The sequence below is a fragment of the Ornithodoros turicata genome, chromosome 5 (genome assembly GCF_037126465.1).
Source record: "Ornithodoros turicata isolate Travis chromosome 5, ASM3712646v1, whole genome shotgun sequence".
Taxonomy (NCBI): Eukaryota; Metazoa; Arthropoda; class Arachnida; order Ixodida; family Argasidae; genus Ornithodoros; species Ornithodoros turicata.
In genome coordinates, this window is record NC_088205.1 from 68,254,601 (window position 1) to 68,270,233 (window position 15,633).

The 15,633-nt window shown below is 47.6% G+C and overlaps 1 protein-coding gene across 2 annotated transcripts in view; it reads right to left on the reverse strand.

Moving 5' to 3' along the window:
• The window catches only part of LOC135394644 (sushi, von Willebrand factor type A, EGF and pentraxin domain-containing protein 1-like), a 33,777-nt gene extending 21,805 nt beyond the window's left edge, over positions 1-11,972 (reverse strand). For both annotated transcript variants that reach the window (XM_064625487.1, XM_064625486.1), the window contains exons 1-7: positions 11,730-11,972; positions 4,838-5,032; positions 4,585-4,644; positions 4,354-4,452; positions 3,089-3,361; positions 1,458-1,607; positions 1,238-1,378 (exon numbers count right to left, since the gene is read on the reverse strand). In XM_064625487.1, coding sequence (XP_064481557.1) covers positions 1,238-1,378; positions 1,458-1,607; positions 3,089-3,361; positions 4,354-4,452; positions 4,585-4,644; positions 4,838-5,032; positions 11,730-11,772 — 961 coding nt within the window. In that variant the 5' untranslated portion in view covers positions 11,773-11,972. The remainder of the gene's footprint in view (positions 1-1,237; positions 1,379-1,457; positions 1,608-3,088; positions 3,362-4,353; positions 4,453-4,584; positions 4,645-4,837; positions 5,033-11,729) is intronic.
• Positions 11,973-15,633: the final 3,661 nt, after the last annotated feature.

Here is a 15,633-nt window from a genome sequence, read left to right on the forward strand (position 1 = left end):
AGGAGTACTAGCGCACATCATATATCATCTATGGAAGGTGAAAGTGGTCGAACATTGAAGTAAAATGCAAGCAAGTGGTGTTTGGCTGACCCGTGCCTTCATCCTTGTGAGCCCCCACGACGCAAATATTCTGCAACAGGGCTTCTCACTCAACGCGTTTCCCTACGGGAACTTACTAGTGCGGAAGTGTCTTACTGACCTCTGTGCCACGTGAACTGCGCATACAGCACTCTCTGCAGAGGAAGTTTTCTGGGTTCGTTTTGTTTTCGCGGCGGCAGTTTCGCCTGACATGGCAATTTTTTCGGCGGCAACACTTTCTATTATGAATAGAGTTCCGTTTCTCAATTTGGTGTTCCTTTGTAGTTATCTGCTATGCAGAGTCTGTCAGGAGTAAAAAGTCTCTATTTTTCCGACTATCTGCCGCTGGGGTGTCAAATTCTCCTCCCCTTTTCTGAGGGACCATACTATAACTATATACTCATGCACGTCTCAATAACCGCTCGATAAGCCCATGCATTTGTGCCCCTGTCGAAAGAGTCACGCAGACCCAGCAATGCGCAGCCCAGCGTGTGGTCTTTCTAACGTGCCTACTGGTCCTGTGGTTGATGCAGCGCTTGCCTGCCATACGTGTACGGGACCGCACGAGAGCGGAGCTTTCATAGGTACCTGGTACAAGATGGACCTTTTCACAACGGTCTCTGCGCATGCGCATGACCTTGAGGCGCCGGAGGGGGTTATCTCCGTCTTCCCTAGATGGCGCAATATGGGTGCGACAGAAGCGGGGACCAGTGAGGAGACCGCATGAACGGCGCCAGCTCGTCGGTCCCACTCCGGACCGGTTTTGGTCCTATGTGCTCCCCACGTGGACTTGTTTTGACGCCCTCCGAGCGTGGTTCGCTGGACAGCCGCTAGGATACGACGTGTATGGGGAAAAGGTCCATTGTCCAGTAGCGGATCCAGTGGGAGGGGCGACCGCCCCAAAGTCATCAGGTTTCCTCCTCACCCCGCCCTCGCTACGGGCTCCGACAAAGAAACAGACCCGCGCCCTGCAACCCAAAGTGGTTGTCTGGATCCGCACCTGCCCTAGCCAACTCTCCTGCCACGCCGTTGTCCTCATCTATGCGAGTCTTCATTATTTCATGACCATGCTCGCGAAAACAGAAACTTCATTGCACCTCATAATTGGCACAACCCAGTGTTTATCGAACGCATGCGAATACCCCTTGTCTCCTCATACCTCTGCACGTTTTTCCATCGTTGTCTAAGGTGTAGCCTCGTGGACAGTAGCACCTCGCGATGCCGCCATTTTCACTGCAGCCATGAGAGCAACCGCTCGAGGAACAGGAACTGGAGGAGTGGTTTCTTGTGTCATCAAGAGCTACCAATGACGTAATATTAATTATCTGTCCTGAAGCTGGCCACAGAGAGCAATTCTCTTTCGGCATATCTGTACTTACATAAACATTTCTTTCCGTGGTGCTTGTAGCCATTGTAACATTGGCAGACTGCTTTCGTATATCCACCATAAGTGCACACTTGGTCGCAGCCGTCGTAGTCGATCAGGCAAGGATTCTCTCCTGTCGGCGGCTGAGGTGCATGTGGTTGACCTGATCCCAGGAGTGAACATGACTGGTATATCCATTCAGCAATGCGGTCCTCCACCAGTAAATCTTAATTGCTGATTGATAACTTTAAGACGCATATTTTTGGCGAATTTATAAAAAGAAGACACAGAATGTGCGGCACTAAAAACGATCAGGAGAAAATTCGTAAAGGGAAAAGTCATCATGGTAGTCTGGTGGTTCTATGCATGCGAGTGACTTTTGCGTAGGATGATCAGGTACCAATATCAATAGAAGAAAAACTTCCTTCCTTTCTTCCTTTTTCTTTTGGTAAATATTCAACAGCAGGAATTGTGCCCAAAGAAAAAGAGCTCTTTTTTTTGCTTTTTCATCAGCTGCGTTTTGGCGTTACCCCTATCATGTGCCGGGAAATTGAAGTGCCGCGCAATGCCGGCATGACTAGGACTTGGCGACTTGTTATGGGATTACTTAAAGAAACAGTGATATGCCCCACCATAATTTTTTAATCTGTTGTTGGCTGTGGCTTTATGCGAGTCCAGCTGACCTATAGCGCGAAGGAAGTTTCTAGAACTTCCAGAGCACACTTTCTATATAGAAAGAAACCCTGCAGTCCTTCCTAAGAGCGCGCATGTAAACGCGGGGACTCGACGTCAATTCATGACGTTCGCAGTCCGGATGGGAGGTCCAATCAGATGGCAATACAATGACCCGTGACGTACGTACCTACCAGTGGCTGTGCCGATGAGAGCCAATAAGCTCGAAACCGCCGTCTCCCTTCAGATCGGCGTTCCAATGATCGCCCTGGAGGGAGACTAAGTAGTGCATGCCTGCTCTTCGTTTTTAGGGCGAGGATAGTATTATTTCTGAAGCGCGATGCGGGTAAGCATTGCGCTTGTGCCATCCTACGGTTGGCAATAGGACGTAGCCCGGAGCGCTGAAGAGCCATAGCAGCAGCAATTACGACTATGTTGTTCTGGCAGGGGCCTTGAAGGGCATGATGGGCAAGATACAGGTTTTCATATCACGTTTCCTGTGTATTTTCTGTATGTATGAATGTATGTAATGCAATATGTATGGCATGCATTTATGGAGTTAGTATCGTCCTGTTGTCCGTGTCTCATTGTGTGTAGTTTTTGAGACGCTCTCCTTCGTGGATATGTACCAGCTACCCTGTCGTGCTACGCTTGTGTAGGGATAGCAGTAGCAGACGATTTTGTGGTGGCTGATGTGAACTTACGCTCAGGTCCGCTGACATTGCGTGAAGAAATGGGGCCAGACCAATGACTGTTTTCTCCTGGTGTCTTTCAAAATCTGATCACACGGTGACAATACACCAAAAACATTGTGCATGCTCCTAGTAGACTGCTTGAGCGATGTAACGGGTTAACCCATTACATCGATAATGGCTCGATTTAATCGATACATGGCTCGAGAATTCTCGAGCCCCTTGAAATAAGGATTCCTTGCTCCTTTAACATAAGTACCATGTACTCTGCCTTCCTCACCTTCAAGAGGGATGCATACTGGAACGGGCGAACTCCATGTCCCACTGTAACAATAAGCGGTATGTGTTCCTTCCAGGGTAAAGCCTCCGGCGCACATGTATTGTACACGGTGCGGATATTTCCTTGAGAGTGACAGATATCCATTGGGAAACGAAGAGGGAATCTCGCAGCCGATGCTGATCCTACTACCATGCGAGACGTCCGTGGGCACAGTGACTGACCGAGGTGTATGAGATCGCCGTGCAGGAGAGGCACCTTGGGGGTGAAGGGTTTCTACGCACGAAAGCAGAAACGACATGAAAATTTAAATGCAAAACGAAGGCACCATCCGGCGATGTGGATAAACACTGGTATAATTTTTCGGTACTGTAAGCTCTTAGGGCCCCGCTACAGGAGAGGGGTAAGTACCACAAAAAAAAAAAAAAAAAAAAGAAGGAAAGAAAGAAAAAACACACCTGCCAAGAGCACCCACAACACAAATACGAACATACTCACATTCTGGAACAGCTACACTGCTATCTGTCGTTTTCTAGAAACAATATGGCATCACTAGCAGCCTTTGAGTGTACCAGCTCCCGTGGCATACTGATTAAGATGATCACTGTCCACGCAGTGGAGACTGGGAGGTGACACGGGTTCGAATCCTGTCAACGACTGTGCTGTCTCAGGTTTTCCCTGGGTTTTCCGAAGACTTTCCAGACGAATGTCGGCACAGTTCCCCCTGAAGGCCCAGGACGCACGCTACCCCCCCCCCCCCGCTGTCCCCCTCCTTCCTGCTGTCCTCTCTCCATCTGTCTACATCTGTACGACGCTCATAGCGACAGTTGCTTCCCGGCGCTAACACGGGAATAAAGAAAAAAACCTTTGGACGCATTTGGGCCACGCGACACGGGTGGCTTGGTGGTCGGCTTCACATAGGTGGGCAACGTCACGACTACCGCTCTGATGGGGCCGACCGGGCCTCCCTTCAAAGGGACATATGTCTAACAGCGCCTGAGGAAAACACAGAAAAATTGAAACACAGAAAGATGAAAAAACGCTTTTCATTCCCAGTGACTAATCAAAGCCTGTTCTTTTATCTCTCTCTCTCTCTCGAATAAATTCAAGAGATAGCGTAATTTCACATGTTAAATATCACCGTGATTCTTAGTTCGAGTCTGGCGACCATCCACATTCAGTGCGCATCGATTGCGAACGCCCAACACAAACGTCGAGTACAGTACGTTCTACAATGTGAACACGTTGTAAATGAACTTTTCTGTTACCTTCTGACGTGTGCACTGATGTAACATGAGTCTCCTGTGCAGTTGTCGTCGCATCTGTAGTATGCTGAGGCATACTGTGGGACGCCTCGTCAGACGGTTCTGGGACAAACGTTAGTGGCGTGATAGAAGAAAAAAAAAGCATTTATTATCATGCACTACCTTACTGAAACAAATACAAGTTAGCTTTTAGTATGATACATAATATACCAATGCATGCATCTAGACATATACCTTTGAATTCACACGACGTTAAGTTCGTCTGCGGTTTCAGCACCAGAATGTTCATCAAGACTGTTCATTTCGCAGGAGGCAGAAAGGACCAAAATTTATTAGGTAAATTTAATCATTGCAAAACACCAGCAAATCGTAATACCAAATAGGTAGCACGACTGAAATGTTAAGAATTATACGAACAAGAGTTACACCTCACGGTTCATGCTTTCAAATACGACACGGTAGGTCATAAATGGAAGCGTCGCTATACCTTCTCTGACAGGCAAACACTGAGGTGCTTCGGCAGACCACTTGTCGAAAAGGCAGACGGTTGTTATGCTACCGTTCAAAACGTATCCATGTTCGCACATGAAGGAGGCAAAGTGGCCCTGTGCATGATATTGCACGCTCCCATGGTCAGGACTGGACAACTTTGGGCATCCAGCCTCACAGGTGATGTAGCAAGCTGCAAGGACAAGCAGAGACGTCTTCCATTTGCTGAACCAGACTTGCACAAAGTACTAGAAAATGACTGACACGGCACGACAAAGCATAGGGGTAGCAAAAAGCGAATTCACCCAGGTGTCTCAAAAACGATGCAATCACGCAGGCATGAAAGTTCGGCGTCAGTGTTCGGGCGCTGCATACGCCTTCTTCTTGTGGTGCTTTCAAGTAGGAGGCGATCAATTTGTTTTAATTTCACTCACTTTTCATGGCTTATACCCAGCAACAACAACAACAGATGTAATGACGATGAATGGGGCAATTCGCCACATGAGGTTCGGCCCACTACCCCAAAGCACAACGGATGGCATGAGACCTGTCTTGATGATGAGACGATGAACGATGCTGAATATGAGTGGACAATCAGTGGAGTCAGTGAGGCAACATCAACAAAACGCTAGGTGAAAACACAACACACAAAAACACACACACAGCACACAGGTACGCAGACGCATCATAGGGCAGAGAGGAGATCGGTGTCCCGGAGAATAATCCGGAAGTATACTCAAGAGCTTGGCGATGGTCGATCTGGTTAGACCACGTGCCGAGGATGGTTGCCAATCTGAATGGTGCTGACGCGATCGACTGCAGGTGACACTACAGAGCTGCTCTTTGGGAGTTGTAAAGATGGCAGTCGAGAACAACAACAACAATTATATTGTGACGATGAAGTGAGGAGGTGGCCGCACAGAGGTATGGTACCACAATTGTTGCTGTGAATCACCTCAACCCATCGTAATTCATGTAGTTGTTGGCTGTCGAGAAACACAAGCTTGGTATCCGCCAAAACAGCACACAAAGAGCAGGGCATGGAGTCTGAGCGGCCGATCAGATGCTCGAAATTGGGAGTGAACGCAACCCCGAGACAAAGCCTATGCATCAGCGATGCAAAGTGGCGAGGCGCACGAGAGGCACACACAATTTCGGCAAAGGCTCCTGAAGCTGCAACGCTGCAATCTCCCTATGAACGGCTCTGGGTGGGTCTAGCGGGACGTCCGCGCATGCCGCGTTAGACGCAGACGCTGTGGCCTTTAATGGGTGTGAGTGGACCTCACGACATAGATTTTGGCTCCCGTGCACAACTGAAGTACGGCGTCAAAGAAGAGGCTGCATGACGCATCGAAAGTGTCGCTACCCAGCATGCAAGTGCATTTATGAGAAAGTTCCGGGGCTGCTGCCACGGGCTTTCCGGTAATACAGAATAGCGAACACGGTGTGCATTGTTTTGCTTGTGGGCCACTTCGCGACCCCCCTCTCGGAACGTATTGCAGCCCCCGTGGGGATTGCGACCCACAGTTTGGGGACCACTGGATTACTGTAATAAAGAAACACACAACTTTTTGAAAAGCCCGACGCGAACACAACATTTATTTCATAATTAACAGTGCCTGTGAGTGAGTGAAAAAAAAAGCTTGTTTTATGAAAGAATAGACGCGTTACTGGGTATTTGGCTTTAATAATTTTTTGTCAAAAATTCAATTCGAGTACTTTCCTGTATGGTCGAAAAAAATAACGTCTTGGGGCGTATTCGACATTAACAGCTCACGTGGCGTTGCAGTTAGAACGATCGCCTTCCTCGCCGAGACCAGAAGGTGACGCGAGTTTCAATCCGGGTTTCAGGTTCTCCCTGGGCTTTCCCGAAGTCTTTCGACGAATGTCAGCACGGTTACCCCTGACCTGGCTCAGAAATCATATTAACCCTCTGTCTGCCACTCTTTCCTGCTGTCCTCTCTCCATCTGTCCATGTCTGTAGTCCCTTCATAGCCATTACTGCTTTGCAACCTTAACAGGAAACTTGAGAGAATAGAAATGACACTCGGACTTGCAGGTAGCGCCCTGGTTGCTTATGAACCACCACGAAAAATTTACCATTCAGAATGGTCACCATTCTGAATTGCCCGCGTACCAGAAGTAGAAGCCGACCCCTGTGCGTCCATTAACCTTGGATCACGAAGTTACTCCGTGCCTTGGATACAGAGCTAGAAACACTTCATGTAGTTCCTCTCTTTCTCGGGAATTTTATGACCAGAGAGGGTGCACTGACTAATCCGCAGAGGAGTAGGTGTTCAAACAGCGGATGACCTAAAACGTGCAGTGTACTGACCCGCCTGACAGGGTTATCGCCGTGCTGATAGCGCGTACGGGGTGGACGAACACGTCAAAATCCGAGAAGTATTACTGGAGCATTATAATACTTTTACTACACGTTTCTTCTTTTCAGATACTTCAAATACTTTTCTGAAACATGTGTTATGGTACGTAATACAAATACAAAGAGTATTACAGTAATACTATTATAATAGAAAGTATTGTATTGCATGCCCACACCCCCTCCTTTAACATGACTGTCCATATGATCATCGCTTGGTGTGCATCATTGGTGTGGCGCGTACAATCATTGAGGAGAGCTCGGAGTTTCGGAAAAGAAGGAAATGTAGGCCGCAGACTTTGCAGACATTTTAAAGGAGCAGTCTAGAGGCGCACAATTTTGTTTCTGTTGTTGGTCAGTATGGAATGTAAGGTGGCCGAAAACAGTTTTCCCACAATTAGTGCTACCGTAGCGAAATTGGGACGTCTGCAATAGCTCCCCGAATCTCCCGTGCGCGAAACACCCTCCTTCGCCTTCAGGATAGGCACGTGATGAGCGCGACCTCGCGCGTCACTATGTGACGCAAGTGGAAAGGACCATTGGACCTGGGATCACATGATCGAGGTGAGCAACATCGCGCAGGCCAGAGCGTCTGCTACCGCTACGGAGACGCCATGCGTTCTCCGGCTACGTGATGTCCGAAACGGAGGGTTTGAAGGCTGTCCACGACACACCCACGATTTTTTGGGACCGGAGACACCACGGGAAGAACGAGTGGTGCAGCCCGAAATTAACTGCGCTTGTACAGCGAAAGCCTCGTGCTTACCGAAAATGTGCAACCTGTCCGACAGTTTTCACCGCACAGTTGGTTCAGTGGCTAACAGGTGGCGCCACAATACCGCCGCCATCACTTGCTTTCTGCTACTGTGAATTCTGAGATTGCACAGAAGCCACGGATATATATTACTCTTGTGATCGTAATCTTATTTTCTCAGGCTGCATATATGCTTTGGTTTTTTTAGAAAACGTGATATCAATCATATAAAGAATAGAAGTCAACAAGAAACAGCTCACAATGTTCGTAGCAGACGGTTTTTCCTACGAACGAATGAGGGGCTCTCTACCACCAACGTCACAGTAGAGTGGGTGTGGTCTGCAGTTGGAGCACTCCGGCCTGTCACCGCGGCAGCGATTTTCCAAATTAATTGCACCGTGGTGAAACAACTTTGGACAGAAATATTTTGTGGGAATGCTTTTCACATACTGCTTTACAAGATGACAGCAGTTTTTGGCCGTGTTAGATACCACCTTAATGCTCCTTTAAGGTCTGTAAATTAGCGTTACGCCAATACTATACAGAAACAACAAGGCAGGCACCTCTATGGCCATTCATGGAAAGGATGGGAGATGGAGCAGTAATATTGGTAATGGTGTCTGCTCCACGGCTCATGCACACGTGTGTGGACCATTTAGCATGCATTACGATACGAGTGTGCAACTGTCATATTTAAACCATACAGCAGGTATTATATCAGGAGTAACAGTACTTGCATAACTCCCAATAGGTTCATAAGGGGACCATGTAACACAGTGACTCAGTGAATAGCAGTTTTAAACGATTATACCATCAGGGAGTGTAGTACGGAATCTGTATTCTGCCTCCACCGCGCCGGCAGGCACGGCGCCTGCCAACCAGAGACGTAAAGACAGGAAGAAAAAGAAAGAAAGAGAGAGAGAGAGAAAAAACGGAAATACTCACGAACAAACTTCTTGTTTGTTTGTTTTTGCAGCCGCTCAAAGGTTGAAATGAGAAACCTCAAAAATTCAAGATGGCGTTTTTCGTGCGCCAGTTGAGGCGCCCGAATTTTGGTTTCACGTTCTGCCTAACAAGGTACTCCGATGGACAAGGCCTAAAGATGGCAATCGTCATTGATCGCTCTCGCTTTGACCGTAGTATTCGTGGCACCAAGGGGATTAAACTCGCGAGTTTCCTTGCGGACTAAAGTGAGGCGCTGCGAGCTTTTCGCGTCATCAAACGTCATGAAACGTCAGAATTTTTACGTCGAAGCGCGAGTTCTCAACCGTCACGTGTCCATTGGCTTCTGAGGCCGCTCCCCCGGTATGCGAGCGCTCATTGGTTGGTTTCAAATTACGAACTTTCCTTGGCGCGCTCAAGCCGGTGGTGCCGTGTTGGCGGTGCCGGAGCAACTCGCCGTAAAGTTTCGAAATATGGCGGGTGCAGCATGGACGCAAGCAAAGCATCTATGCCGATACCGCTTTGGATGATTTTTAGTGTCCTCCCCTAACATGTTTCTGAAAAACTCGGTGCCTCATGAATACTTCTGCAAGTCAATTCAGTGATAGACAAATGGAAGGCAGCTAGGTCTGCTTCGCTTGATTGGTGCGACAACGATTCAAGAAGGACCAATACTGCGTTTTTCCACTACGCACTCGATGACATGCAAGTCACTTCCTATTCCATTCTGCCACTTAGCATAGCATAGCACCACACTTCTGGCATATACGCAGCATTTTGGGAGGTAGAATTTTTGGTTTTCACGTTTCTCACGTTTCTGAGCCCTATCTTTCTTGTTCAGGTATAAGCACTAAACTCATATATCTGCTTCAGAAAAGCATCTGCATGGATACAGCAGAATGGATAAGCCACTCAGAGTGGTTGGAGCATCATCTTTCGGCATGCTGCTGCACAAGTTCCTTTGTGAGGGGTCAACCAGACGCCTACACAAGCAGCAAAGGGATATGGACATATTCTCTGTCATGCTGGATCTCTGAATGTGTGTGCCTGTGCAGCCAATATACTGCTGTTCTACTGTGAAATCTTCCACGTGAGACATCAGCTATCAGTGAATGCGAAGCTGCTTCGGCATATCACTCGAACTTCAGAAACAACGTCATATCATGTTCGTGTTTTGCACAGCTACAGCAGTCTGCAGTTTGTGATTTGGAAATACCTATCCCGAAACATAAAGCACTTTGTGTAACAGAAACAGACAACGCTTCCGCATTTTGTTATTTATTTCACTCGACACGAACGCAAATCCACAACCATCCAGAACCGCCAAAGCGGGGGAGAGGGAGAGAACAGATGAGAAAGGGAAAGCACTGCCAGCGTCACAGGTCACCCAGGGAGACAAAAAAAAAAAAAAGCAAAGCAGGAAGCTACTCAACCGTCGTCCAACGATTGGCCCCAACGCTGGACGCGAGTTTTCCCCGACAATAGAAATATACCACACTTTCACCCTCTGGTGGCACGTTTGCAAAATGGTACGTCCGGTGTCAGACGTTGGGCGCATTTCTCCCTGCGTCAATCATCAACCCCAGGAAAAAGGTATTTCTCCCTGCGTCAATCATCAACCCCAGGAAAAAGGGTGGATAACAACACGGAGACGTCTCGTCACCGAAGCGACACGTCGCCTTCTGGCGAGCAACCTCTCAAGTCAACTTCGCTCCACCGCCATCTTGATCGTTTTAAACAGGACATTCGTATACGCTTGGAGTGATAACTTTGCACGGCGATTATCAGTCTCTTTGAAGCATACCAGGATTAAATGTCCTTCGGGGGTCTTCAGAGCTTTATATCCAAACGACACAATGTTGCCCTTGCATTGAGTAATCGTAGGAGCACGGCACGCTAGTACGGGCTACTGGATAACACCCAGTGTAATACAAATAATAATAATAACGCCTTTTTATTACATGCGCAAGAACAGCTGTTGTTGTTTTTAAGTGTTGAGAGAGGTGAGCCAGTATTTGGCACAAGAACAGCCGCAAGGCCCTTGGTGTTGGCGTACGCTCGCAAGTTTCCACATCATGCCAAAAACGATGAATCCCCACGAAATGGAGAACATAATCACAGCGTAGGTCAGAGAACATATATGCAATAATGTTGGTGGATAGATTTGTTATATCTAAAATTGCCAATAAAAGTACTAATAAACAAGTTACGAGCTGTTGTAAGAGTATCTTCTGACTTAAATCCCCCACTTTTTTCTATCACATCACAACAGCATCCTCATCATTCTCTTTTTCCGAATTTTTGAAAACATAAAACGTTAAAGAACAAATTTTTTCTGAAATTTCACGTCCCAAGCTGCGACTTGGCGCCTACTACTCATGCGGCTGCTACCTGCCAGATGGATCGGCGTTATAATTTTTTTACAGCAAGTGGGGTAATAGACAAGTAAAAATCGACACAGCAAACATCGTCCTGCTCTGACATCACTGTATATGCCCCTGTCGGTGTGGCAACGCGGGAGAGGTCAGGTGTTTACAACTACCAGTGGGAACGGCCGTAGCTCTCCTCGCATCTGTGACATCAGAGCGTGGTAAGTGTCAGCAAGGGTTCTTATCCCGCCACGCATGACACATAGAAAATAAATAATCGTCCCTTTCATCTCAGTACTCTTGTGTGCAGTACGATACCTGCCTCATATAACAAATCACATATCAATTTGCCCCCCCCCCCCCCGCCTTTAAGTTGTAAGCAACGCTGCAACTGCTCCATTTAACAGAATACACTGGAGAAAAAAAAAGGAAGAATTGCACTTACCGAAGAAACTCAGGACAAGGTGCGGTATGATCTTCACACGCATTATGATGCGGCGTAGAGACGTATCATTAAGAATTGCGGCTCTCAAACAAAAGCATCAACAATAATAGACCATTGTGGTTCGCTTGAAGCAAATACAGCCGCACAAACAGTATGCTGGTTCGGTGGAATGAAAACACGAACTTCTACCATTGCAAGTGAATCATTCTGTGCTCTGGCAGCGGGATGTCCATCCAGTGTGATGACACACTTATCATGAAAACAGAGAGCATGCTACCCCTTAGATGTTTTCCGCCAGCTCGTACTTCCGTGGTGTTCGGTTTCAGCTCATCTTTGGCCATTGCTATCGCAGAAGTAACCATGTCAAGGCCGCTACATACAGGACAGGAAAACTGCCATCTCAGGCTAACAAGCAACTACAAGCAAAGCTTGCTTAGAACACGGACTATGTCGCACACCGTCCTGTTATCCATTACACACTAGTTCATTTTACATTCGACCTTTTACACGTGGCTAAAGGAGCACTAGACGAACGTGTCACGTCTTTGCTAGCCGTGTGTAATTTTATCACGGTCATACGCAGCGAGCTCAAGGCAGACAGACCTAAAGCATAACTCATACGGCATCATTCGACAAAATGTGTGCGTGTACAAGGCGACAGAAATTTAATGTCACCATAGTCACTGTTCAGCAGCTTGAGGAAGTTCCGTGTATAGTAACATGTACACGTCATTGTCGAAACATGGACAACATAACATTGTACTGTTGGGGACACGGCCAGCTAAAATCGACTGTCAGTAGTTCGCCGTCCCATATTACCTCGGTTGCGCTTGAAACTGTTGTGCCCATATTGTATTTGAACATGGACCATGTGCAGTACGTTAGTGTGTTACTCTAAAGAAATAGTTCTGCAACACGTGGAGATTTGAGATGCGATGAAGCACGGAGTGTCGAATTTAGACAATCGTGTTCCCTACAGTACATTTGACTATGGCAGATTAAGTAGTTCGGCAGACGACAAAGAAGACACCTCGCTCTTGGCGTGAGTTAGCGATTCGCACCCGCAGGTTCAGGTTCAGGTTCAGGTTCGCCTAATCCCTTTTACAACAGGGCAGACATCCACAAAAACGAGTGACAGGCGAGTCTCCAGGCTCTCATAAGTGGAGCGAGAAGTTTGAGTCAATGCTGGGGGGTTCGTCTTGCGGAGGAGCCACTTGGGGTGCGTTCCAAAACGTACTCGAGTCAACTCGGGAGTCGCGCTCTACCCGAAGCGCCGTTCCAAAACCGGGTTGAGTAACTCGATGACGTCACTACCCGCGTTCCAAAACAAGGTAGAGTAAGGAGAGAGTTAACTCGATTCAACTCTCCTCCGAAGGCCGGTCAGGGAAGGTTCGCCCGAGTAATGACGTCATGTTTTTGTCGTCTGCTGTTTTCCGCGAAAGCACGGCATCGAAACCAGCTGAACGTGTGGTTGTCAAAAAGCCTCGACCTCCACGGCGGGTTATCAATACACAGCTGGACACCCAAATGGCAACACTCTTCCTATGCGGATTGTGCGACATGGTTTTTGAGGACCAGGCGAACGCCCAAAGACATGCGAGCCGGATACATTTCCCAGGAAAAAGTGAGTCTCGCTGGTGCGCTTTTCATTTTGTCTTCATGTACGTTGCTTTTCCATTATCTATTTAGCATATGTTCACTAACAGCTGCCCTGCAATGTTTATTTCTTTCACTGCCTTGTAGTCACGTTGTCCTTGTAAAGGCGGAGCTCTATGTGAAACGTTCAAAACTATATTAGGAGCAAGGGCTATTGCTGTCCAGCATTATTATTATTATTTCTACTTTTGTGTGCGTGTGTTGGAAATTGGATTTTAAATGAAATTTTACTTTTCTTCCTTTACCTTCACAGTTGTAAGATGGTTTGTCGGTGCGTTCGTGTGAACAGGTTTCAGATAAAATATGTACTACCATAGGCGCAGGCTAGCTGGTGGATAAATGCTGGGGTGGAACTTGGCTAAATTCTGAGCTGTGGAAGGAAGGGACAACACGACAGAACTCTGTCACGAATTTCCCGTCTTTTCGCCCAAGCTCAGACTTCCTTCAAGATAAATGAAGCATGAGGCGTTTGCGCGCTCCGCGATACGTGTGCTATCAGAACCGCTTCATCGGGCTCTGATTACATCCCAAGCAGCACGATGTACTGAAAGTCGAGTGCAATGGGGATGGACGGTATGTGTCTTATCAACTTTATTTAGTTTCACGAGTCTGTTCAAGGCCTTCCACCTACCCCTCCACTCCTATTGCACTTGACTTTCAGTACATTGTGCTGCCTGGGATGTTTTGTTTCAGCCGTTCAGCTCACATTCGACTCCGACGCCGCGGACATTTCCGTGACCCAAACCACGTCCGCACCACTACCTCAGTTCCAGGATTCCAACCAGCAGCTTCCACCTTTTGTATTTTTCATCTTCTGTCGTCATGATGTTATCATTTCTCTGTTTTTTATTTCTTTTGACTACGAAATGCAAGGGGATGTATCCACTTTACGCATTTGGGGTAACTAATGGTACGTGAAAACTCCCATCCCACAAACAATTAACAAATAAATCACGACAATGTCAGTTGCTTTTCCCTTTCATTCTCCAATAGAGGGGCTTAAGAATAATTCTGCAGTGTCTTGGAAGAAATAGTACCAGACAAGGAATCTCTGAATGTAACTGCAACAAGTAACTATACATACACAAAGTGCTGAAAAAGCCAAATGCCCACTGGGCCGACAAGACAGAGTTCAACTATGTCTGACGGGGCATGGTGACTCCCGTAAACAGCTCACAATACATTCCCAGTCGTCGTTATCGTCGTCTCTGTAAAATAAATCTGACGCGCGCGAGATGAGAGCGGTGATGACACCGGCCTCCATCTTAACTCGGTCGGTGTCCCCCATGCGTTCCCAAAGCTACTCGACCGGGTGCGTACTCTGTGGTCACATGGTACAACTCGGTCATGTGACCTACTCGACTCGAGGGTTTGTTGTGGAACGCACCCTTGGTGGATCTGGCTTCGGTTGGCCGTCCGCTGTGTTTGGCCGGTTTCGGTTTCGAGATGGGGTCTGCCGGCCGTCTCGTGGAGTGCCCTTGATTTGATTTTGGAGGCCTCCGGAATCCCGCGGGGTGGGTCCGCTTCACGAACTTGTGGTGGTTCAGGGGCTGTGTCCGGTAGGCCCACAGGTCTGGCATTGGTCGCTGGTTGTTGTGGTACGGGTCTTCGTGGTGGTTGGCATTGATACATAAAAAATCCCTTATCCTTACAGACAGTTGATCTGCTACCCTGTCGCCCCCTTCAGGTGTGAAATGGATGTCGACCAGTCCGGAGTCTCTCACTCCTCGTAGAGCATGGTAGTTATTGATGAATATCACCCTTGTCAGGTTTTGACAAGCTGATATTAGTTGCATGTTGGTTTCTCGGATTTTGTCGCGCTGCTCAGGTCCTCTATCTTTAACGAAGGGGATCGAACAGACTGCAAAAGTGGTGTGTGGCTCTTCGCTTTGTTGTGCCATGAAGTCTGTGATCTTTGTTACAACTTGGTTGGGTTGGTCACCGTTCAGGATGTCGTTCAGACCTGCGATAATTATGACCATTGGTTCTTCATCTTGCGTTCGGGGTGTTTCTATGGCCTTGTCAATTATATCCGAGGTTTTTGCGCCTGGTATGCCGGTGACAGTTAGCCGTGTGTCTCTGTAAAAATCTCTGTAGTAGGCAGTGTCTTTAGAAGGCAACTGTCTTTCGATCCCGTGGTTCTGTTGACTGATGCTATAGTCGAAAGGGTAGCGTCAACTAGATTTCTTGGCGTTGTTTTCGAGGAGCATCTCTCGTGGTCACTTCATGTTTGTCATTTAAGGTCTGG